This window comes from Dasypus novemcinctus, chromosome 22 (assembly GCF_030445035.2).
Source record: "Dasypus novemcinctus isolate mDasNov1 chromosome 22, mDasNov1.1.hap2, whole genome shotgun sequence".
NCBI lineage: Eukaryota > Metazoa > Chordata > Mammalia > Cingulata > Dasypodidae > Dasypus > Dasypus novemcinctus.
In genome coordinates this window covers 62990568-63015646 of record NC_080694.1, presented here as the reverse complement: position 1 = coordinate 63015646, position 25079 = coordinate 62990568, and the positions used below count along the sequence as shown (strand labels likewise).

General features: G+C 46.5%; 2 protein-coding genes, 1 long non-coding RNA gene, 1 other non-coding gene and 1 pseudogene across 4 annotated transcripts; 3 read left to right on the top strand and 2 right to left on the bottom strand.

The window, feature by feature from the left end:
• Positions 1-4716: 4716 nt before the first annotated feature.
• On the top strand, positions 4717-14698 carry LOC139437320 (uncharacterized). The gene is made up of 3 exons (XR_011647079.1): positions 4717-5123; positions 12185-12399; positions 12844-14698. It is a non-coding gene; the product is annotated as an uncharacterized lncRNA (long non-coding RNA).
• Positions 5133-5521, bottom strand: LOC101446585 (histone H4). The gene has a single exon (XM_058285121.2). It carries the CDS (start codon positions 5498-5500, stop codon positions 5189-5191), a length of 312 nt encoding a protein of 103 aa, XP_058141104.2. The 5' UTR covers positions 5501-5521; the 3' UTR covers positions 5133-5188.
• Positions 10825-10896, top strand: TRNAQ-UUG (transfer RNA glutamine (anticodon UUG)). The gene has a single exon. It is a non-coding gene; the product is annotated as a tRNA-Gln (tRNA).
• A 2227-nt stretch (positions 14699-16925) lies between the features above and the next one.
• LOC139437319 (histone H4) lies at positions 16926-17308 on the bottom strand. The gene has a single exon (XM_071211020.1). The coding sequence runs from the start codon at positions 17289-17291 to the stop codon at positions 16980-16982; it is 312 nt and encodes a 103-aa protein (XP_071067121.1). The 5' UTR covers positions 17292-17308; the 3' UTR covers positions 16926-16979.
• A 3346-nt stretch (positions 17309-20654) lies between these two features.
• On the top strand, positions 20655-22504 carry LOC101411380 (far upstream element-binding protein 1 pseudogene; annotated as a pseudogene).
• Positions 22505-25079: the final 2575 nt, after the last annotated feature.

Below are 25079 nucleotides of genomic sequence, written 5' to 3'. Positions count from 1 at the left end.
AAGGATTGGGGACTCAACACCCTAATGACCTTGTCCAATCAAAGCCCTAATCATAACTTAATCATGCCCAGGTACAAACCAGATTACAAACATAATGCAATAGCTATTTTTGGAATTCATAACCACATCAAACTGCTACAAGGGGCAAAAAGCATCTTCCTATTATTATACAGGTCCTTAAAGCCATCCTAGTTTTTATGACTTTACTGTCTGATAGCTTCCCAGTTACACCAGCCATCAAAAGGCCATTAAATGATTAGAGATTATTTGCTCTAGCTAACAGGCCTTGGGGCCCTGAGGCAATAGCTTCCTTGCTAAACAAGGTACTTTCTATTTTCAGGTTTTAGGACATTCCAAAGCATTCTAACACAAACCTGTGAAGAAAAATTCAGTAGGGAGAAGTAGGAAGGTGAAAAACGTGGGTAAAGCTTAATTATGCAAGGGGATCCTGGCCTGTAACTGCCCTGGGGAAGGGGTACTCCCAGGGCATCCATGTGGCTCTGCCCGCTGCCTTCCCACTTCCTGCCGCAGGTAGCTGGGTGTGGTCGGATAGTAAATCCCTTGCAAAGGTGTGGACCTGCTGGGAGGGCAAGCCCCGGGGGCTTTCTACCATAGCCACGCTCCCCCTCCAGGAGAGGGTGGGAGAAGGCAAAGGCAGGCAGGCCTGAGGACAAAGACTCTGCTTGCTAAAAGCGCTGGAGAAAGAAGCTTCCCAGGGCCAGGAGCTTTGCCGGGGAACCTCTGTCTTGGCAGGGCCATGATTTGAGCCACTGCCCTATCACCCAGCTGTCCTGGTTGGGGTGAGATCTCACAGGCCTGGGCATGCGGCACGGATACGGAGAATTCCCGGGCCCCAGACCCTTCCCTGCTGGAATTATGTCCTGTGGGCGCTCATAGGTGAACCCATTTAAAATGGAGACTCAAAGGAAGGCAGTAAACATGCTATAGGCCATAGTTTCACTCACAAATAAACTCCTGGACTGGATCACCAAGTATGTTACCGGATTTTGTGTGGGTTCTTGACTACACTGCAGAAACGAATTTCAAGAGCACATTGGGTAAGTTAGGCCAGTAATTTATCCAGGCAGGGAGGGAAGAGAAATGGGAGAAAATAACAGATCAGGGGTCCCAGGTAGAGAGAGACGGGGTGAAAAGTGATAAAGCGGGTTGATTTACAGACTACAGTTTCCCGTTATAGATTATAAATCGCCAGGTTTACTTGCATAGTGATCCGTGTGGGGAAGAAGGCAGCCAGAGTCGGGGTCCAGAGGCAAGAGTTCAGGGCCCACACCTGGCTTTTGGAACTGTTAATTATTCGGCTTCTTTGCTAATGGCCTAGGAGGAGGTATAGCTGTTTGCTGTTTTGAGAGATTACCCCACCTATCAATCCCCCCTGAGGGCCCAATGATAAAGTCCTTGGGGAGTATCCGGGGCTTCTCCTGGCTTCTGGAGGAAGTCTTTGTTCTGAGTGGCAGCATCTTGGGGAGGGTCCTCCAGCAGCCGTCTTGGGGTTATTGATGTCCACGTGGACTCTGCCAGGTTCCAGATCCATCTATTGATTCCCTATCTTAGTAGCCTGCTTCAGAGGGGTCTTATCTTGAAATACCAGTCTCTTAAAAGCATTATATTTTGTATTCCCTGCCTACCCCCACCTTTTGATTCTTGAATTCTTTTAGCATATTAAGGAAAATTATTGGGCGGTAGACTTAGCCTAGTGGTTAGGGCGTCCGTCTACCACATGGGAGGTCCGCGGTTCAAACCCCCGGCCTCCCTGACCCTTGTGGAGCTGGCCCATGCGCAGTGCTGATACGCGCAAGGAGTGCCCTGCCACGCAGGGGTGTACCCCGTGTAGGGGAGCCCTATGCGCAAGGAGTGCACCCCGTAAGGAGAGCCACCCAGAGCAAAGAAAGTGCAGCAGCCTACCCAGGAATGGCATTGCACACGCGGAGAGCTGACACAAGAGAACACAACAAAAATAAACACAGATTCCCGTGCCGCTGACAACAACAGAAGCAGACAAAGAAGATACAACAAATAGACACAGAGAACAGACAACCGGGGGGGGGGGGGGAATAAATAAAAATCTTTAATAAAATAAAAAGAATAATTATTGTCATTATTATTTCAGAGGCTGTTCAATCTTTCTGTAATTCCCACTGCAGTGGGATTATAGAAGTAAAAATTCCATTTTACCATTGCCCATTTCATTTACCTTTGCCCATTTCCTGTATGTTGCTTGAGGGAGTGACCACTGTCAATCTTCAGGCTTTGCCCTAGAATCTGGTGTGGTGTGGGGATGGTGTGTTTTAATTTTCACTTTATATTTTTTGTCTGAGGCATTTTGTCTTCTCTTTACACCTAAAAATCTACTTCTCACCCTTCCCCTCGTTTATCAACTCTGAAATGTTATTCCGTCTAACAATAAAAATTTAGTTAACTTGCATGGTTCATATTTTTGTAAGCACTTAAAGCTACCTATCATTTTTTGGCTTTTTTATGTTTGCAAGCCATTGCCATTTCCTGTGCCGATACTGGATTGCTATAAACCTCACAGCTATAGTCTGCGGATTTGTCCACCAAACGTTCTGCCACTTGTTATTATCCAGGAATCAATGTAAATATATGTTATCAGTAACGTTTTTGAGCACAATTATAAATGGCCTGGACTCAGCCAGCTGGGCAGATCCCCTCCACCCTCGGTCATATGATGCCCTTCAGTGCAGGACGAGCCAGGCGGCTGCCAGTCAAGCCCTGTGGCGCTGTGTGCTTGAAAGCTGTGAGCCTGGCAGTCTTTAGCCTGTAACGCTTCCCCTGGAGGAGGCCCCGTGGCTCCAAATGTTATCAGGTTCCCGCTCTTTGGGCTATGTGGCTATTTTTCTCATCAAATATTCAACTTCTTTTTTTTTAAGTGTGTAATAACTTCATGGGTTGTGCCCTTTACTTCTTTTTTAAAATTTAGATTTGTTACCGTTGGTGAAATATGATTTTTAGAAAGCTTTTCCCAATCCAGAAAACCTCTCCACAAAGGGAGAAAAACAACCAACCAGTTTTATTGTTCAATAAGAATTAAACCAGAATGTGAGGCATCATGGGCAATTAGCAAAGATCACAAACACAACAAAAGAGTTCACCCTTTCTATGTGCACATTCTCAAGGTTTTTGCAAGGTGGGTTTACAATTTGGAGCCTAGAGCCCCTTGGATGTTATGTTAATCTCTTCCCAGAAAACTGGGAGATGGGCAGTATCTTCCCTGATTGCATTTCAAAACGACAAAGAGAATTTACAACAGGTTTTCTATAGTAAATACAGGCAGATGGGTGAGAAGAAGTGTCTTTCATTATGTTCAAGGAGAATTAAGTATTTTTTAATTTCTTAAATTTGTGGTTTTTTGGTCCTTACATTACAAAATAACAATTTAATAAACAATCTTCTAAGTAAAGGGTAAGAAGGAATACAACTTTTAAAAGGAATTAAGAGGAAGCTGGACCCAGAAAGGTAAGAGTTTTGTAAAAGACTAATAATACCTGCCCTTTGCAAGCACTAAAAATAAAAACACATTCCTGCCCCAATCTTACAGAAAGGGGACTTTGGTTAAGAGTTTGCAAGAATGTTGCGTGAAATTCACCCTAGAAACCAAGAACAGGAGCCCCTGGGCTTAAACAGCCCATGGGAGCGTGGGGATCCTCCGCAAAGCGGTTCATTTGGCTCACGCAGGCGAAAATGCCTGGGCTTCGCTGGCTGTTCTAGCTTTCAGTAGAGACCAAAAAAATAAAATAAATCCCAGAGTTCTCTGGCTCCAATCAGGCTAGCTTTTTTTTTTTTTTTTTTTTGCAGGAAACTGTAATTTCTATATCCACGAACTTCTCAGGCATCTTTAGAGCTTCAAGAACTTGGAGTATGACTGACCTGTAGCTAAAATACTAATTGAGAGGGTTTTTTAAAAAAGATACTGGGCGAGGCATTATGATCTTTCAGTTTTTGTTATTCGGTTTCTCCTAGGTTTTGACTATATTCTTTATTCATTTGTTGTAATTTTTATCTAGGATTGTTCCTATTTTCTGACTTGCATGTCCTCAAAACCATAAAATGTTTATTTGGGGGTGGGTGGGATGCTGGAAGAAATACTGGTCTGTATTTCTATATCCTCCTGTATTAAAATCTGCCAGCGAACTGGCCAAATAATTCTCTGGGGTAGGTTCCCTAAAATTGAGCAGTTGCTACCCTGCGAATCTGCACTAGTCAAGATTTCCACTAACACCCAAGTTATTAACACTTCTTTTGGCTTTGGGTGTCTGTTGCTCTGAAGCCTCCTCCAAGGCCTTCTGAGTTTACATCTGAGCTAAATCCTAATCCCTTGAATTTATCTTCCACTCTGTACCTCCACTCGCTTTTTAGTAGTGCTCCTGGGTCGAAGCGCTACCTTCTAAGTAAGCTTTCGTTTTAGAAAACATTTCTCTAATGCAACCTCATTTCCCCTCTAAAACTAATTATTCCAAGGGGTCCAAAGACACTTTTTATCAGAAGACATGACGGAATACTATGCCTGGCCGTATCTTTTTTTCTATTATTCCTAGTTACGTTTTACTCGTTTGACACATAACCAAGCACACGACGCACCTAAAGTGTACAGTCAACGGCATTAAGCCTCGGCCGTGCATTTTCAATTAGAGCACTTTCATTAGCACAATAAATCCCACCACCTGTCAGTCTCTACGTGCCCTGCCGTACATAGCTGGTATTGTCCGTCTCGTCTCGTATTTGGCCTGTAAAGTCATACATGCGTTACCCTTACCACACCTGTTATACCAGCCCTGTTACGTTTTTTGGCGCCTGTGGAGAGGCCCGGATGTGCTGCCGAACTTCAGGGAAAGGTAAAGAGCGCATGCGCTCCCTTCTGTGCTCCGCTCAAAGTCCTGCTCGTGTGACCCGTTAAAGGAGCGCCGCGCCCCCGCCGGCCCGTGAAGGGCCGCCTGGGCAGCAGCGTGGCCGCGCCCGAGGGCCTCCTGCGCCCTCCCGCGGGGGCGGGGCTGCGACCCGCCACCTCCTCGGCGGCGCAGGCGCACTTCCCGCGGCAACTCACGGAAACGCGGACACGTCCCGAGGCCAGCATCACGGCTCCCCAGGTGAGAGGGTGGGCGGCCCTGAAAAGGGCCTTTTTCTCAGTAAGTGCAAGGCTCGGGGCTCGGGCTTAGCCGCCGAAGCCGTAGAGCGTGCGTCCCTGGCGCTTGAGCGCGTAGACCACGTCCATGGCCGTGACCGTCTTGCGCTTGGCGTGCTCGGTGTAGGTGACGGCGTCGCGGATGACGTTCTCCAGGAAGACCTTGAGCACCCCGCGGGTCTCCTCGTAGATGAGGCCGGAGATGCGCTTGACGCCGCCGCGCCGGGCCAGGCGGCGGATGGCGGGCTTGGTGATGCCCTGGATGTTGTCGCGCAGCACCTTGCGGTGGCGCTTGGCGCCGCCCTTGCCCAGGCCCTTCCCGCCCTTGCCGCGCCCGGACATGCTGAGACTCTTCCCAGGGAGAGGAGCTGCAATGCGCCCTCTGAGGGAACCACTGGTCTTTTATTGAAGTGCGGCGGACCTAATTGAAAACCAGACGCGGGAGAGCGGGAAAGCCCGGCTGCTCGAGCCCCGCCCACTGCCTTGGCTCCCCGCGAAGTGCGGGAGGAGAGCCCAGCCCCCGCCGCCCCGGGGGTGTGAGCCTTCTGCAGCAAAGCTGAGCGGGGCGTGGTGGGGGGCCCCGCGGGAAGCCGGGTGCTCTCGGCACCGAGACGAACACTCCAGAAGGGACAGGGGCTCGTCGGTGAGCGAGCGTCTCCACCCGCTCCTTGGCAACTCAGGGGCGCGGCACAGCAGGGGAAGAGACCCGCAGCCCGGGGCGGGTCGGAGGAGGACGGGCTTCCCGCCCCAGCGCCGCCGCCTGCAACTGACCTCGAGAAGCCGCGCGTCCACTCTGGGTACTTATTTCTCTCCAAGATGAGCGGACTCTTAGCAGACACTCGCGGGGTCACGTGGCACGCTGTGGTGTTGGGAGCATGGTAGCATGTTCAAGGGTCTCGTGAAGGAGGTATTACACTTTCATTATCATGGTTTCTCAAATGAGGAGAAAGGAAAGTAACTTACCCAAGGTCACACAGCGAGAAATAGTGGATGGCACTTAAGCAGCCAAACCCCGAGTCCATCCTTTCACCGTTAGGCTCGAATGCCCATTTTGGGTGATAATACCTGCCTCCTAGGGCTCTAGTGAAAGTGACAGAAATGCGCAAAGGAAGCGCAGAAACGGGCCCTTGCGTTATCAGTCTCCCTTGCATGGTAACTCATTCATTCTAGACTTACTGCGACCACTTTCTAGTCTTGTGCTGTGTTCCTAGCTCAGCTAGGCCAGGCTTTAGCTGTGTGCCTTCCAGCAAGTGGCGTAACTCCTCCGTGTCCACAGCTCTTCCACAGGAGTACCTTGAAGGTTACGATGATACATGGAAAGGGAGCTTAGCAGCTGATAGTCACTCACTTTTCTTTATTCCTTTTTTTTTTCATATTTTTACATATCAGAATCACGCGAGATAATAAGTATGAAGGCACATTCTTAGAAGAATCAGGCACTTCTTTAAGGAGAGCCAGTAAATCAACAGGGCTCTGCCTAGATTTCTGTTAATGACTTTGTTGCATTATAAACCTAATTTATTTAATCATCAAATATTTATTGAACATTTATCTGCCAGGCACTATTCTAGCAATGAACATACACAGTGGAAAAAGGCTAACTGCAGTTCCTGTTCTTGTGCGCATTCAGTTGGGAAGAAAAACAAATGATTAAAAATACCCTAGAATCTATAATATGACTTTAGTAATCTCTAGGGAGTTTAATGTTCACGAAAAGACAGGTAGATTATAATCTAGGGACTCTATCATATAGGGATTCGGAGGTAAATGAGGATTGTGGTTAATATAAACACAAGGATTTCCTCTATTATGAGGTGTTAAGAATATGGAGATACATGGAAAAATACAATTAGTATAACTTACAGACCATAGTTAGCAATTATACTGCAATGTTTTTATAACAAAGGCAAAGAAGGCCCTATATCAATGCCAAAGGTGAGAAAAGAGTATGAATTTAGTTTTATGAGCTGTGAATATGATCAAGCACTTTTTCCCCCATTTCCTTCATTTGCAAGGAGACCTTGGTCATATTATTTAACCAGCCTGTGCTCATTTGTTCATCTTTCAGAGCACTGGAGAAACAATTGCATTTGTTTTTAGGGTTAAATAAGATAAATGTGCCTGGAGAGGATTTTTTTTAAAGTAATTCTTCCATAATTTGTTGAGTCGCCTTTAGTCTCTTATTTCATTTTGTGAAGTTGAAATACAATTTTTCTTTGAATAAGAATCTAAATATGTCAGTTCCTGATGAACTCTTCTTGGATTAAAATAAGCAGGCAACGGGGATAGGGAGTTTGGATGGCAATTTTAAGAGGAGTGCAGATGAGGCCTCCCTGAGGCGTCCCTGGCATAAATGACCTATATATGGTGAAGGGACATTGCTGAGTAGGAGAAATTATTCCGGGCAGAAGGAGTAATGAGTACGGGCAGCAGGTGCCTGCTTAGCGGGTTTTGGAAACAGCAAGCAAGGCCAGTGTGGTTGCAGCAAAGGGAGTCATGGGGTGGGAAGTGGGAGACCAAGACAGTGGAGAAAGGATTCCTTCCTGCTTTGTCTCAGAGAACCAAGGAGCTGCCTCTCTCCCTCTGCCCTGCATTTGCTCCTAGATGCTGAGGCCCCTTCTCTGCCACTTGCTGGCCTGTCCAGCCAATGACACCCTTTATCAGTCCAGGCCAAGCCCTTCAACTCTTTCTTTCTTCTCTGTGCTGCCTTTCCTAAACACCTAAAGACGTCGGCTCAAATAGGTTTGGCTGTCCAGATCTTAGCAACTAACTACACCTGGGCCATTGGAAGATTCCTGGAGAAAACCATAGAAGTGCGCCAGTGCATGCTCTAAAAGTTCAAAATTTCCTTCTCAGGGACCTTGCTGCCTGGCAGCTCCTCTGAACCCTTCAGCCGCTCACCCTTCCCTTCCCTTTCCTTCGGACAACCATGCTGGGGCTTTGAACAGAAAACATCCTCTCTTCACTTCTGAGAAAAAATGGGGACTTTTGAGGAAAACGCCCATCAAAGTCTCAAGTAGAGACACAAAACGTCTTATACCCAATATTTCATTTTTGTAAATTCTCTCTAGCCTTTTCTTTCAGATTTTAAGTTTTGAGCTTCACATGTCTGCCTTGTTTTCTCTTAGTCCAATTTTAAGGCATTGAGCCTCAAAAGCCTGCTAGTTCTCTAAATAGCTGCTGAAAAAGTGGGCTGCAAGAGAAGAAAGGAGACGACGGCTCCACCTCCCCTAGGACCTAGACCTAGGAAAGCAAATAATTTAAAACTATCCCTACAGAGGTGAATTCTGACAAAGTCTTGTTCTTTGCTGTACCCCCAGCAGCAACACCATTGCCTGGAATGTACAATGACTCAAAACACATCAATGAATGTCTTTTCAGTGCTTTATATAATAATAGCATGGAGCACTTAGAGGGTGTCTTTTGGGGGATTTCCTTAATCATCAACTTAAGATTTTTACTTCTCCACTTTTCATCTCACTCTCACAGACCACAGAGTCAAAAATTTTTCAGAACAAACCTCATCTTTGAAGACATGTAACAAATTCTTCAATAGGCGATATTTATGGTGGCAAAAAATTGGAGACTGTCCCATTGATCAATATTGAAGGAAAGGATAGGTAAAATCCCTGTTTTCTAGAATCATTCTTGTTACTGTTACTGCATAACAAACCACACCAAACTTAGTGGCATAGAACAAATATTTTATCATGTTCATGGATTCTGTGGGCCAGGAAGTAGGAAAGATGTTCCTGCAGTTGATCTTCTCTTGTGGATGTTGACCCATTGAAAGGGGGATCCTTGGGTGAGTAAGATCTTTAGTTAGGATATGGCCCATCTCATTCAGGTGGGGTCTCAATCCTCTTACTACACCCCTTGATAAGAAAATAAAATTCAGACAAAGGTAACTACAGAAGCAAGAAGCTGAAAGCAACAAAACTGGAGTAGGAGGGAGAGACCAGGAGATGGGGCACGTGCCTTGCCATGTGAGCAAGGAGCCCAGGATCACCAGCCACCGGTTTTGGGGAAAAAGCATTGCTGTGATGATGGCTTGATTGGGAATTTTCATGGCCTCAAAACTAAGCTTGTAGCAAATTCCCATTGTTAAAAGCCAACCTATTTTATAATATCTGCTTTCAGCAGCCTAACAGACTAGAACAGTGGGGAAGGCTTATCTCTGCTCCAAGATTTTGGGCACTTCCGCTGGAAAGTCACACTGGGTGACACACGTATGTCTGGCAACTAGTTAACAGCCAGCTGATGCTGCAGGCCAGAGCTCTGGGTCTTCTGAAAGCATGGAGGCCTCAGGTGGTCAGGCTGCTACAAAGCCTGCTCAGGATTCCAGAGGCGAGTCTCCAAGACACGCAGGCTGACGCTGTGGTTTCCCTTCTCAGAATGAAAATCAAAATCCTAACAGGGGCCGCTTTATTACTATTATTGTTATTACTACTATTTTAGCTAGGAGACCAAGGTGCAACTTTCTTTGGTTGTCTTGCATCTGGGTTCGCCTGTTACTAACTGCATCTACCATACTACCTGTTTCAAGTTTTGCTAAAACAAAAACCATGCAATGGGCTGGCTTAACAGCAGGAATTTACTGGCTCAGGTTTTCAGGGGCTAGGCTGTGTGCCTCCCAGGGTCAGTGGCTTTGGCTGGCTGGCTGACTGGCAATCTTTGGGGTTCCTTGGCTTTTCTGTCATGGCAACACATGTGGTGGCATCTTCTTTCTTTCAAGGTTCCAATGACTTTCAAATTCTGGCTGTTCCCTATGACTTCTCCCTCTGTGGCCTTCTCTGTGAGGTCAAATGTGATAGGATTAAGACCAGTCCTGATTGGGTGGGGCCACAGCTTAAATGAAGTAGCTTCATCAGAAGGTCCTGTTTACTATTAATTCAAACCCACAGGAGTGGATTAAGAGTAAGAACATGTTTTTCCCGGGGGTATCACTCCAAGCCACCAACCACCCAAGTTCAACCCCAATGAGATCAAATTCGTGTCTGCCCTAACCCACAAGATAGGTCCCCTGGATTTGTCCCCCCAAAAAAGGTTAGTGATGAGATCATCGAGGTCACCAGTAACTGGAATGTCTAAGGATTATGGTGAAACTGAATTTTCTGGACAGGTCCAGATTGATTGTACCCTGATCATCAGATCTTAAGAGATTCTGGGAACTGCCCAGTTTGTGGGCTGCAGTGTTGATGGCCTCCACCTATGCGATGTCATAAATGATATCAACACGGGTGCATTGGAATGCCCAGCTAGGTAAGAACTGCCCAGGGAAGTATTTCAATAAAGTGTCATTTAGAACCAAAAGAAAACCCCTTACAAGGTCCTATACTGTTTTGACAAGTGCATTTGAGGATGATTCGCAAGGGTGGGAGCAGGAATTAAACTGTTAGAAAAGGCCCCAGAAAGAACAGGCAAGGCCATTTTACAAAAGTGAGGGCCTGAGAATAATTCACTGAGACTGCGGTCCTGAGCATTGCAAGACTTCCCTGACCAGTAAAAGCTAGTTGTGCACCGAGTCACTGAGATATCAAAACACCCACAGAGCTGCAAAGTTCCCCTCAAGGGAGTGGTAGGTTTATTGAAAGCAGCTGCTTTGAACCTAGTTGTGGATTCGTTTGTTCAAGGATGAATAGGTGTGAGGAGGACCTCTCTTTGCTGGCCCCATGGTGTAATGGTTAGCACTCTGGACTTTGAATCCAGCGATCCGAGTTCAAATCTCGGTGGGACCTTCTCATCACATTTTTCACTGTCACAGTGTCATTTGGAAACTACCGATTCTTGGGCGCACCACACCAGAGCCTGCAGGAGCAGGCGCCCACCTGTCCAAGCCAGGACATGCAGAAGCGAGCGCTGCAAGGAGCAGGCCCTGACGCTGTAACCTATGCTCAGACTCAAGCAGAAAATAGTGTTGCGCTGGTGTTACCCCTTGGCTTGGTTCCTATAAAGGGTTAAAAAAAGAATGTTTCTAGGTAGGTAGGTGACTGGAAAAGGGAGTCTGCGCTGAGGAACCCTAACTGCGGGGTTGAGGGTGATGAATTTGCAGAGGTGCTGCTTTGGGTCTCAGGGAGGACGGGGTGCAAGCAGAGCGCAGGGGGTCAGCGGCGCAGCGCTGGAGCCACTTTCAGGTGCCTTCCTAGGCTCACCTGGAAAAGGCGCTGCACTTCGACCACATCAACACGTGCGGTGCAGCCTTCAAAGGGCCGTGCGGGAGCAGGCCTCGCTCTTACCTGAGCATTCTCCCAGGACGAGTCCTCTCCACTCCGCTCAGGCAGCTTTTTACATTTTAGTGGTTGCCACCCGCCCAGCCTCCTCTGCCACCGTTCCTGCCAATTTCATACGCCAAAACTGGCTTCTGGTCGCCAGCCACTTAGCATTATTTCTATCTGGAAAGGCTTTTTCTCTCCTCGTTTTCTACAGTGGAACGTCTTTGCCCTCCCTCTGCCCTCACGACAGGAACCCTCGTTCTCTCCTCATTCCTCAGGTATTAACTGAGCCCCGCCAGCGCAGTCCCAGGCCTGTGCGTGCTCTCCTCATCTGAGCTCAGCACCTGAATCCCCTTCCCACCCGCCACGAATCGTAATGCTTGCAGGCGCCTGAGGGCAGGGCGGTTCCGTGGCCAGGGCCGGGCCGGTGCTCGGAGCGCGGGGCCTGGCATCTGCTCTGGTTTAGTCGTCCCAGACTAGGAGAACCTACGCCCGTGGTTGGTTCCAAATCCTTCGGGTCTGCTTCTTCCTAGATTTCTTCTCAAGGTTCATTCACTGATCCCAAGTCTGCACCCACCCCAAGAATAAGTCTTCACCCAAGACTGGAGCAAAAACCCTCCCGGAGGACACCCGGATGCGGTCTCAGGGAGGCCGCTCAGGTGCTGCGCAAGCAGAACGGGTGCCTGGGACTAACTACGTCATCTGGACCTTTGTGGACGGAGAATTCACCCCGGGGAGGGGGAGCTCCTCTTCCTACATGCTTGGCGGGTCCTGGAAGTCTCTGTACTAAGTTTTTGGGTGCTTATTGTTGTAGGCAGCCGTGCCCCCGTCGTGGTCCCAGCCTCGGAGGGCGCTAACCACACGTTTGTGATTGACCTGGCTTGACCACCACACAGCAGCAAGGATTTCAGCGGAAGGTGCACCTGTCCTCCCAGAGGCCCGGGGAGGAGACATCGGCCTGCCCAGCTGCACTAAGTCTTGGCCAGGCGGCAGCTGTCACTTGCGGTCCTCATCACAGGTGGCCTGGAGGTGAGGCTCTGGGGGGGCGGGGCGTGTAGGGAGGTGGCCCCAAAAGAGCAGGTGTGTCTTCTCTGTTAGACCGGGAGTCGCTGCTGCCCCACTCACAGCACCGTCCTGCATGGGGACACTTTCTTTAAAAGCAGTTTTATTGGGATATATTCACAAACCTTAGAAGCCATCTAAAGTGTACCATCAAAGGCACTTTTGATAGCCTGTCAGGAACCTCGCAGGGGCCAGGCAGGTGGAACTATTTTTCCCTTTGGTGTTGCAAAATGATTGAACTGGCTGGTGATGTGGAGGGACTTCTTTCAAGTGACAGCCACCTTGCAATAACATTGTAGCAGGGAAATTTTGCGAGAAGCTTAACATTGGTGGAAATCACAGGGGTTTTGAGTTTGGTTATTTATAGTGTCTTGTTTTGTTTTTCTGCTTTGGCTTTCTTAAAATCTGAAGACTGGAAAGAGCCTGAATCTGAACCATGGAATTCAACTTTCTCCAGGTCCACCGGCGTGGGTGGGAAACGAACCCAGGAGAACCTCTTGGAGCTGGTGCCCGGCCACCGAGGCCGTCGCAGGAGGCCCCTCCCTGAGCTGCGCGGGACCCGCCGCGCCCGGGCCTGCTAAGGGCCAGGACCTGACCAAGGTGCTGTTACCGAGCCTGACTCGAAGGCAGCCAGCCCGGCTCAGAGCCGGTTTGTTCGTGGCTTGGCCCCAAGCGCGGGGCCGGCGTGTGTGCGGGAAGGGACGCGCGAGGCCGCAGCGGGGAGTCTTCCCGGAGTCCATTTGGGGTCTCCCCTGCCCGGGTTTCGGGGGGGTGAGGGGCTGCGCTCTGTCCTGGGAACCCCCCGAGAGATTCCCGTCTCGGCTGCGCCCCTGAGCTGCTCCACGGCCGCTTTGACCTTCTGCAGCCTTGTGGTCCAACACACGTATGAACACTTCAGCTTTCCAGAAACACAGCGTCCCGCTACGGCGCGGGTGGAATCTTTCCACGATGCGCACAACAGCACCCGGCACCGCTCTATTTAAAGACGGTTGTCATGGAAGCAGAAGGAGGCAGCTCAGGTGTGCCTCAGTTTCCTCACCTGTAAATAGTGATCAAGGTCCCACCACACAGGGTTGTTTTGAGCCCTCGGTGAATTACCGAATGCAAAACACTTGTCATAACACCTGGCACACAGTGAGGGCTCAGTGTTGTTTAAAGACCTCACTCGTTTTTTAATGAAGAAATAGAGGACCTGGGGCACCGAGTTCCTGACCCACTTGGAAGGAAAGGCCTGGAGGCGGGCAGAGGGGATTCCTGAAGTTTAGAAATCAATTTCCCATTAAGGCTGATCTGAAGGGTCCAAGTGTGTGAGAGGCAAATTTCCCTGACTTTCTCCTAAAGCAGAATGAGCCTCTGCCTCAGGCAGCTCGGCAACATGGTGAGTGGTCATTAGAACCTTAGAAAGTAGTGGTGCTGAGGACCACATGGTGTAATGGCTAGCACTCTGCACTCCCAGCCCAGCGATCTGAGTTCAAATCTCGGTTGGAACTTACGTTGTTTCTGTATGCAGTGCCCACCTCTCAAATTTTAAGATGTTGGCTGTTACTTTTGACAGAACTCTTCTCAATCCAGCCATAAAAAACTTTTCATCTGTCTACAAGTAAACTGATAAGAAAAGAAAGCCCCATGTCTTTCATTAAGCAACAACTTTACATACAATAATTACTCTTCAGTATATACTACTACGAAATTTAAATATAGCTCAGAGGAAAAATGCTTAAAACACTTTCCTAAGTGCTACATTGTGGTCACTAAAAATAGTATTTCTATTTTTATACATTTTGTGTTAAAGAGTGATATGTCACTGATAGATAATATGGGAAAAATGCTTAAAACACTTTCCTAAGTGCTACATTATGGTCATTAAAAATAGTATTTCTATTTTTATACATTTTGTGTTAAAGAGTGATATGTCACTGCTAGATAATATGCCTTTACGCATAAAATGAACTATATTGGGTAAAAATTCTGTGACATTTCTTTGTGTCCAGGTTTTCTCTGAACATTTTCACAAAACTAGCTTATGTAAATGTGTAAGTGTAGTACAAACTATGACTGTAACATAGATTGCTTTAGAGAAGAACATTACCATTAACTGGACCTGAATTTAATGTATCATGGGTAGGGATGACAAAAGGAGAGAAAGGAGCAGAAGACTCCAGCCAAGAGTTACAGCATACGTAGAGTTACAGCAACCAAGAGTCATGCAAAAGTCAGTAACCATGTTCTTTCTTTGAGTGGAATAAAAAGTGAAAGAAAATACAAAGTCACAAACTACAGCATTTTTTATTCTATTAACTGAAAAATAAAACACCCATTTCTAGGAAGTAAAGAGGGATTTTGTCACCTCATCCAAAGCTAAAAAAGATTTACTTCTTTGGAAATGAGTGAGAAGGAATTTTTGCAAAGATTTGGGGCAGGGATGAGAAAAGGATACGGCCAAACATTTCTAGAAATCAGGTGCAGTCTCCAGAAAAGTTGTTGAGATCAAATATGCTCTCCCAAAAGCCTTCATTTACTCTGCTACTCAGGATAAAATAAACAACATGAAGACGGTCCTGGCAGAGAATGGTTTCAATCCATCGACCTCTCATTATTGGCTTAGCACGCTTCTACTCTGCCACTCTTCAGATACATGTTTAATGGTTCTTACCTCTTTATAACCTATAAGCTCAGCCATTTCACCACTCAATATTTTCCTTTCTCCTACCTGTTTTTCTTCCTCTGCCCTCTTCTCTCAGCTTCTCTGAGAAATACTCCCTACAGAACTAGATGACACAACAGTCCCTTGTGAATTGCACTTTCCTAATTCACCAAAGTTGCTTTAAGCTCTGAAACTTTTTCTTCCGGGGCTACTTTGAGTTCAGAGGAAGAACTGCAGAACAAGCCTGGCAAAGCTCTCAGAAGCCCTTGCTTGGGGGAAAATGGGGAGAAATGAAGTCAGACCAGACCTACTTCCCCCCTGTTTCCCATTTCCTTGTATTGACTACCTTACCACCTCTCACAGCTTCCTGGGCACCTGGTCTACCAGCACAGAGCTCAGCCCTTGGAGTCATGAAAAGGGCCCTCTGCTCCCTTTGAGGTCATGTCCACTGATGATCTCTGGTCCTCGATGGTTGTCAGTTCTCCCAGGTGCCTGGACAGAGACCTCTAGCATCTGTTCATCTTGTGCTATGGCAGCCAGGCAGTTTTCCTCTTCCTTTTCTCCCAGTTTCCCTCTGTTTTTTTCAAGGGTTTTTCCATTTTCATTAAAGACTTGTTTTCCCCAGGACAAGTAAGGGGTTCGTGGTCCTTTCTCTCTGGCAATTACCTTTGAGATTTCTCTTTCCCTCCTAGAAGAAACCAGTTAAGACACAGGACTGGCAGATCTATTAGGGCTCTGAGGAAGTGAAGGAACATGATCATGAGAAAACTGGCTGGACAAATGGAAGGTGAGAAAGACAGAACCAGGACCTGCTTCGGCAGCCTGGGTGTTGACCGCTGCACCCTCGAGCCTCCCCTGGCCCTCCAGGGAGGGGACTCCTCGCCTCCCCTGCTGTCCCCGCTGCCTTCCTGGGGTCTGCATCTTCATTGGGCTCTCCCTCCACCACTGCGGAGATCCAGACTCAGCAGCCTGCCTGCCAGGTGCCTTTCTAAAAGGCAAAGGGTCTGGCGCTTCTGAGGAAAGGGAAGGGAAGAATTTTAGGGAAATTACTTCAGAAGACGCCTGTGTTTGCAGAAGGCTGTCTCGACAAGGCTGGGAAGGAATTCTTAATTCATGGGACATTTACCTGACAGGGAGTGGGGGTTCTGGGCTGACTCTGGGGTGACGGCCTGGAGGGGATGATTAGAGGGAAGCGAGTCGCCAGGTGGGGAAATGAAGAAAGCCTTGTTGTCCACCGCACCACCAGGAAAGACGGCCAGTGAACCCCAAACAGACTTACAGGTGTTTCTCAGCCGTGCCTCGTCTATCCCTTACCCCGCGTTCTTCAGGGGTCCGCAGGTTGTGATATCCTACAAACCAGTCCTCTTACTGTTCACCAGGGGCTCTGAGCGTGACGTTTCCCAAGAGAAGCTTAGGAGAGCCTGGGCGGAAGGACTCATGCAATCCCTATCCCATACAGAAAGTCATGGGATTCTGGATCTTGTATGAGCCGAGCCCGTCATGCGGATGCTGCGTACAGGAATGAGCCCTTCGCCCCCATCCCACTTCCTGCCGCCAGTTCCTGGGGGGCCCTTGCCCGCCCGGTCACTGTCAACAGCCCCTGCCGCTCAGTGAGGAGAAATGAACTGAAAGCTCGCTTCACGGGCAGTCAGGGGCCTGGAATCTCGAAGGGTCTGGGAACCGGCGGCCCTTCCAATCTAAGACAAGCCGTTTCCTTATCAGGCGTCCCCAGGGCCCGTCTCTCGCCCTCGTGGCACCCCGCCACACCCCGTACGCAAATGCCGGACGCAGCACGAGGCACCCAAGCCTCTAGAGACTAGTCAGCCTCACTGCTCTTCCGGGGAAACCGTGGGTGGCCCTGAAAAGAGCCTTTTAGAGTTGAGAGCAAAGCAGCCTCGACAGCTCAGCCGCCGAAGCCGTAGAGCGTGCGCCCCTGGCGCTTGAGCGCGTAGACCACGTCCATGGCCGTGACCGTCTTGCGCTTGGCGTGCTCGGTGTAGGTGACGGCGTCGCGGATGACGTTCTCCAGGAAGACCTTGAGCACCCCGCGGGTCTCCTCGTAGATGAGGCCGGAGATGCGCTTGACGCCGCCGCGCCGGGCCAGGCGGCGGATGGCGGGCTTGGTGATGCCCTGGATGTTGTCGCGCAGCACCTTGCGGTGGCGCTTGGCGCCGCCCTTGCCCAGGCCCTTCCCGCCCTTGCCGCGACCAGACATACTGCGACTCTTCCCAGGGAGAGGAGCTGCAATGCGCCCTCTAAGGGAGCCACTGGTCTTTTATTGAAGTGCGGCGGACCTAATTGAAAACCAGACGCCGGAGAGCGGGAAAGCCCGGCTGCTCGAGCCCCGCCCACTGCCTTGGCTCCCCGCGAAGTGCGGGAGGAGAGCCCAGCCCCCGCCGCCCCGGGGGTGTGAGCCTTCTGCAGCAAAGCTGAGCGGGGCGTGGTGGAGGGCCCCGCGGGAAGCCGGGTGCTCTCGGCGCGGAGACGAACACTCCAGAAGGGACAGGGGCTCGTCGGTGAGCGAGCGTCTCCACCCGCTCCTTGGCAACGCAGGGGCGCGGCACAGCAGGGGAAGAGACCCGCAGCCCGGGGCGGGTCGGAGGAGGACGGGCTTCCCGCCCCAGCGCCGCCGCCGGCCACTGACCTCGAGAAGCCGCGCGTCCACTCTGGGTACTTATTTATCTCCAAGATGAGCGGACTCTTAGCAGACACTCGCGGGGTACACGTGGCACGCTGTGGTGTTCAAAGTATGGTAACGTGTTCAAGGGTCTCGTGAAGGAGGTATTACACTTTCGTTATCATGGTTTCTCAAATGAGGAGAAAGGAAAGTAACTTACCCAAAGTCACACAGCGAGAAATAGTGGATGGCACTTAAGCAGCCAAACCCCGAGTCCATCCTTTTACCGTTAGGCTCGAATGCCCATTTTGGGTGATAATACCTGCCTCCTAGGGCTCTAGTGAAAGTGACAGAAAGGCGCAAAGGAAGCGCAGAAACGGGCGCTTGCGTTTATCAGTCTCCCTTGCATGGTAACTCATTCATTCTAGACTTACTGCGACCACTTTCTAGTCTTGTGCTGTGTTCCTAGCTCAGCTAGGCCAGGCTTTAGCTGTGTGCCTTCCAGCAAGTGGCGTAACTCCTCCGTGTCCACAGCTCTCTTCCACAGGAGTAACTTGAAGGTTGCGATGATACATGGAAAGGCAGCTTAGCAGCTGATAGTCACCCACTTTTTATTCCTTTTTTCCTTTCATATTTTCACATATGTATAGAATCGCAGGAGATAATACATATGAAGACACAGTCTTAGAAGAATCAAGCACTTCTCTAAGGAAAGCCAGTAAATCAACAGGGCTCTGCCCAGATTTATGTTAATGACTTTCTACCACATTATTGCATTATGGCATTAACAAAACTTTAGTGATGCTTTTTTTTTAATCACCCCCCTCGCCAAAGCAAATCTCTGTAATTGCAGAGCGGTTCAGTGAGCAGTAAAAGTTAACTGTTTCCACCTTGCCTTCTTCTAATAATCTTCATAGACTTTACTACCAGAAAGGATGCCGAAGTGGATTTTAAAGTGTTTTTCTTATTGCCACCAAAACCTAACTCGATTTCTTAAGCCATTCCTCCATCCCGATAACTAACATCTTTTTCAGCAGCTACTGACCACTATAGGCCAGACATTGTATGCTGTGATAGGAATGGAAAATTCTGAATAAGACTCTCTGACCTTAATGCTCAGTCATTGCTGGTGAGCCTGCAAATTGGTAGACCCTCCATGGAGGAAAATTCAGCAATAATCTAGCAAAGTGGAAAATGCATATATCATTACACCTCACAATCCCACCTCTAGGAATTCACCATTTTTTAAAATTTGTGAAGACACATGTATAACGTTTTTCAGCAGCATGATTTGTAGTACAAAAGCCTAGAAACAATATGAATGATCAGCCACAAAGCAATGTTACAGTATCTCATTCTATCTGGTGGTAAAAGCAAATGAGAAGGCTCTTTTTTATTATAATAGTAGATAGTATTTATTGCTTACCATGTGCCAGACAATGTCCTTAAAATTTCTTTATGTATATTAAATCATTTAAATCGTCATAAAAACCTTATGGGATAGATGACTATTAATATACCTGTTGTACAGATGATAAAATGGGAGTTCAGAGAGGTTGAATAAATTGCCTGAGTTTGTACAGCTAATAAATAGTGAAATCATGATTCAAAAATAGGGAGTCTGACTTCAGAATCCACTTTGTAACCACTTCACAGTGTCTCCAATAATCACTGCCCTCAAATATTGGTAGAATACATGTTCTGATATTATAATAAATGCTTTAATAAGGATATGTGTACAAAGCACCAGGAGCACAGAATAAATGATATTGCCAGAGAGGAGGAATATAAAACATCATTCTAGGCAGATGAAGTAAGAAAGTGGGTGGCACATGCAAGGAATCAGAAATGCAAGGGAGAATTGGGGGCTAAAGTCTGCAGGGGTCAGATGCAGGGAGCAGCACAATGAGCTAGGCAAGTCTAAGAGTGAATGCTGCACCAGTTGTTTTGTTCTGTATTATGAGCAGACTTATCAAAATGGTGTCAGAATTTCAGAATAAAACAATTACGTATGGTCCTGAAGAGCTTATCAAGCAATATGAAATATGTACAGTTCCAGGGGCCAATTTAACATTATTCTTGGTATGATTATTTAAATGAGGTGCAGCCTTAAATTATTTGTTAATTTAATCTAGCAGTCATAGGATTTTCTTTGTTCCTCTGAGCACGTGGGAGAAAAAGTACCACTGGTCCCCACTGGAACTAGCAGAGGAGTCTTACACATATTTACAACAGTGAAAAGAGAGACGTCTGGATCTCGGTATTTGGTGGGGCAGCAGTATGTTGGAGTTCTCTATATGGGGTTTGTATTATTTTTGTAACTGTCCTGTAAATTTAATGCATTTCAAAATAAAAAGTTAAAAATTTTTTAAAAACGCATGCAAGCAACATTAAATACTTTTGCAGCACATGATCAAACAAGACAATGGGTCAGAATTGCACACTGCATAGATATACATCAATGGGATATGCAGTGATGTCTAATGTCTTAGGAGACCCCTTACAGGTCAAGTGACACTCCCACATTTATATTAATTGAGAACAAACAACTTGGTAGTAGTTTTGAATATTCAAACAGAAGCCCATATTGAACGAGAGAGAGACTAACAACACATTAAACCATATTCTTCGACAACTTTTATGAAGAAGATAGTAACTAGTTGTAGGGAAGAGGTCTAGACTACCTCCTTAGTGTTTTGAGAATCATCTCTTCGATTACAGACTGTTATTTTTGAGGGAAGGTTCTGAATTTTACTAATCAATATTCTAAGAAAACAGAGACACCAGGTCTTTGTCTCAGAAAGATCATGAGATTTCCTTCTTTCAATCCCACCCCCCTCACAGCGCGACAGTGGCACAGGAATGAGATAAAGCTTTGATGGCGGCCATTTTCTTTCTTTCCTAGCAGTTATCTGAGAGAAATTTTTGCAAAGAAGCAGCAGCAGCCACGTTAAGGTAGCCATGGCAGGCTATTCAACCGTGCCACCACCTTCCTTGGGGTCAGCTGGTGGTAGTGGCAGCAGCGGCGGACTTAACCGTGCTTTCAAAAGATGCCCCTCAGAGAGCCCGGGAGTTTGCAGCAAACATTGGAGGTGATGCTGGAACATCACTGAATTCAAATGGCTATGGTTATGGAGATCAACCAGATGCTAAGAAAGTTGCCACTCGAAATGATTCTTTTGAATCACAAATACCATCGTGCATCAACAGCAAAGGTCTGCAATGACAGAATACAAAGTTCCAGATGGAATGGTTGGTTTCATAATTGGCAAAGGAAAACAGATCTCACACAACAGGAATCCTAATATAAAATACTGATAGCTCCAGACAGTGGTGACCTTCCAGAAAGGTCTTGTGTGTTAACTGGAAACCTGAGTCTGTGCAATCAACAAAATGGTTCCTGGACCAAACTGTTGAAAAAGGAAGGCCATATTCTGGCTTCCATCATGGAGATGGATCAGGAAATTCACTTCAAGGACTCATGATTCCAGCTAGCAAGACTGGATTAGTTATTGGAGGAGAAACTGTTAAAGAACTTCAGGAATGAGCTGGAGTTAAGATGGTTATGCTTCAAGATGGGCCTCAGAATACTGGTGCTGACAAACTTCTCAGGATTACAGGAGACCCATACAAAGTTCAACAAGCCAAGGAAATGGTGTTAGAGTTATTTTGTGATCATGGTGGTTTCAGAGAAGTTCAAAATGAGTATGGGCCAAGAATAGGAGAAAGTGAAGGAATAAATATCCCTATTCCAAGATTTGCTGTTGGCATGCTAATAGGAAGAAATGGAGAGGTGATCAAAAAAATATATACAAAATGATGCTGGTGTCCAAATTCACTTTAAGCCAGAGATGGAACAACCCCTGATAGAACAGTACATGTAACAGGATCTCCAGATCAATGTCAAGATGCTGCAGAAATTATTACCTTTCAAGTGTTCAAGCTGGTAATCCTGGGGGACCTGGAACTGGTGGTCAAGGGAGAGGTAGATGTCAAGGCAGCTGGAATATGGGACCACCTGGTGGACTACAATAAATAAATTTTAATTGTACTAACTGGGAAAACTGGATTAATAATGGGAAAAAGAGGTGAAACCATAAAAAGCATAAACCAACAGTCTGGTGCAAGAATAAAACTTCAGAGAAATCCTCCACCTAATGTATATCCTAATATGAAGATGTTTACAGTTCTTGGCATTCCACAGCAAATAGACTATGCTCAGCAACTCATAGAAGAGCAGATTGGTGGCCCAGTAAGTCCTTTAGAGGCACTTAGACCCATGGGCTTCCAGGGCCTCCAGGGCCTGAAGCTGCAACGGGACCATATAATCCTGCACTTTATAATCCAGGACCACCTGCTCCTGCTCCTTGTGGTCCTCCAACCCCACATGCGCTCCAAGGACGGGGAGAAGCCTATCCCCACTGGCAGCAGTAGGCTCCTCCTGGTCCAGCTGAGGCAGGAACCCATCCAAATTCAGCAGCTTGGGCTGCTCATCATGCTTACTACTAGAAGCAGGAAGTACAGCCACCACCAGCAGCTCCTCTGGTACACAAACTACAACTCAAACTAATGGACAAGGACATCACCAAAAGCCAGATCCAGATGGACAAGCTGGTTATACCAAGGCTTGGGAAGAGTACTTCAAGAAAATGGGCCAAGCATTTCCTGATCCTACTGGGGCTCCCCCCGGTGGTCAGCCAGATTATAGTGCAGCCTGGGCTGAGGGTTATGGAGGACAACAAGCTGCCTCGTGTGCCCAGAGAAGTGCACAGGGAATGCCACTGCCTCCTTTTGCATCTCAGAGCCAATAATAAGGGGACGTTATAGTATATGCTTCATTATGTGTGTGGGGGGGCGGACTTTGTTAAATATATGGATGCAGATAACTTGCTGAAGATCTTAATTGTTGTTTTTGGTTTAAAAAATAGTGTTGCTTTTCAAATATATATATACAAAATATCTACCACTTCTTATAGAAGGTTAATATTTCTGTATAGAAATGAAAATTGGTTTGTTTTTCATATTGTACATATTCTAGCAAACGTATTTTGCAACTATTATGTGGTGGATGGTTTGTGATATAAATGTACTTTTTCAATGTATACTTTCACTTTTAAAATGCCTGTTTTGTGGTTTATGATAAGTGATATGAAACCTCAAAAAAGCCTAAAAACAATATAAATGATCAGCAATAAAGCCGATCCTTCCTGACAACCTTGTCTGGGCTTTCAGCAGAAGATGTCTTCTCAATTCTGAGAGAAAAAAAAATAGAGACTTTTGAGGAAAACTCCCATCAAAGTCTCAAATAAAGATACAAAACATCTTATGCCTAATATTTCATTTTTGTAAATTCTCCCTACCCTTTTCTTTCAAATTTTAAGTTTTTAGCTTTGCATGTCTGCCTCGTTTTCTCTTAGTCCCATTTTAAGGCATTAGAGCTTCAAAAGCCTACTAGTTCTCTAAATAGCTGCTGAAAAAGTGGACTGCAAGAGAAGAAAGAGAGGGAAGATGGCCCTGCCTCCCTTAGGATCTAGACCTGGGAAAGCAAATAATAACCTTCTTGTAAAACTATAGCTACTATTTTCTTGTTTGTCTTTTTATTATTATCATTGAAATAATGAAAATGCTCTAAGAAAGATAGAAGTGATAAATTTATCACCATTGATTGTGCACTTTGGATTGGTTGCATGCTTTATTAATATGTATCAATAAAATTGATTTGTTTAAAGAAAAAATATGGAAAAAATGTATGATGTATGCTATAGACCATTGGTTGTGGTAATAGTCTGATCACGTTGTTTCATAATCTGTAATGTATGTTCCACTACAATGTAAGGTGTGGGTGGAGGGCTGATGTATGGGAATTCTGCACATTCTACATGATTGTTTTGTAAGCTCACAACTTCTCTAATCGCATTAGCATAAACTGTCAGGTGTGGACCTGGGGCTCACCTTGAAGATACTCCTATCACTTAGGAGATGCTAAGGATGAAAGGTTAACCACAGGGGCCAAGGAAAAGGCCAAACTTCTTTTTGGATGTGAAATCCTTTGTTATATTGTGGTTACAGGATATCTTAATATATCAGTTTTTATGTGTACATCTTCCCGTTTTGCTCTTTTATTTTACCTGTCAGTGGAATGCTTGTGATAGGAATATCTCAGGTTTCCCTTCCCACTTTTCCTTGTAAAATTCACCTTTCTCAAATTTTTCAAATGAAAGTCACAGCACTCATCTTATTCATATTTATGTTAATATAGTTCATTGCCCTGGAGTAAAAAATCCTCTGTAGTAAATTAATATACACATATATTATTAATATCTGAGAAGCCCCTTTAAGTCAAAGCATTAGATCAGTTCCTGAGGCTATTTTATGTACACTCACAGAAGATTTTTTCTTCTAAAAAAATCTGTTATTACAACATTAAATATAGAAATGATATGCATGAGCAATAAAATGATGTGTTGCATTTCCTTAAAATTTATTCTTAAGTCATAGAAGAGACATTATTATTAATTTTTGCCAACCATAAATCTGCATTGCATTTTATAATACCAGGACATGATTCTCTCATACTCTGCCATTACCCACTTCTCTGCCTATTTATTTATTGGGAATATACACTTATGTTTATTTCACCTTAATGAGGATATGTTACAGGTTCTGCTGCAAATAAAACACTTGTATTTCTACTGTTTTCACAAATATAGCTTTCTTTTTTTTCCCCCAAATTCTACTCAATTTATTCATTTTTTAAAAAATACTACATTCAAGAAATATGAGGTCCCCATTCACCCCCACCGCCCCTACCCCACCACTCCCCCCACAGTAACACTCTCCCCCATCATCATGACACATCCATTGCATCTGGTGAGTACATCTCTGGGCATCGCTGCACCCCAAGGCCTGTGGTCCACACCGTAGCCCACACTCTCCCACGTTCCATCCAGTGGGCCATGGGAGGACATACAATGTCCAGCAATTGTCCCTGGAGCACCACCCAGGACAACTCCAAGTCCTGAAAATGCCTCCACATCTCATCTCTTCCTCCCATTCCCCGCACCCAGCAGCAGTAGTTCATGAATAGAATATCATTAAGTCCACTCTAATCCTTACTGTATTCCTCCTTCCTGTGGACCTTGGCTTGGTTGTGTCCATTCCACATCTATGTCAAGAGGGGGCTTAGATTCCACATGGATACTGGATGCAATCCTCCTGCTTTCAGTTGTAGACACTCTAGGCTCCATGGTGTGGTGGTTGACATTCTTCAACTCCATGTTAGTTGAGCGAGGTAAGTCCAATAAATCAGAGTGTAAGAGCTGAAGTCTGTTGAGGCTCAGGGCCTGGCTATCATATTGTCAGTCCAGAGATTCAAATCCCCTAGAG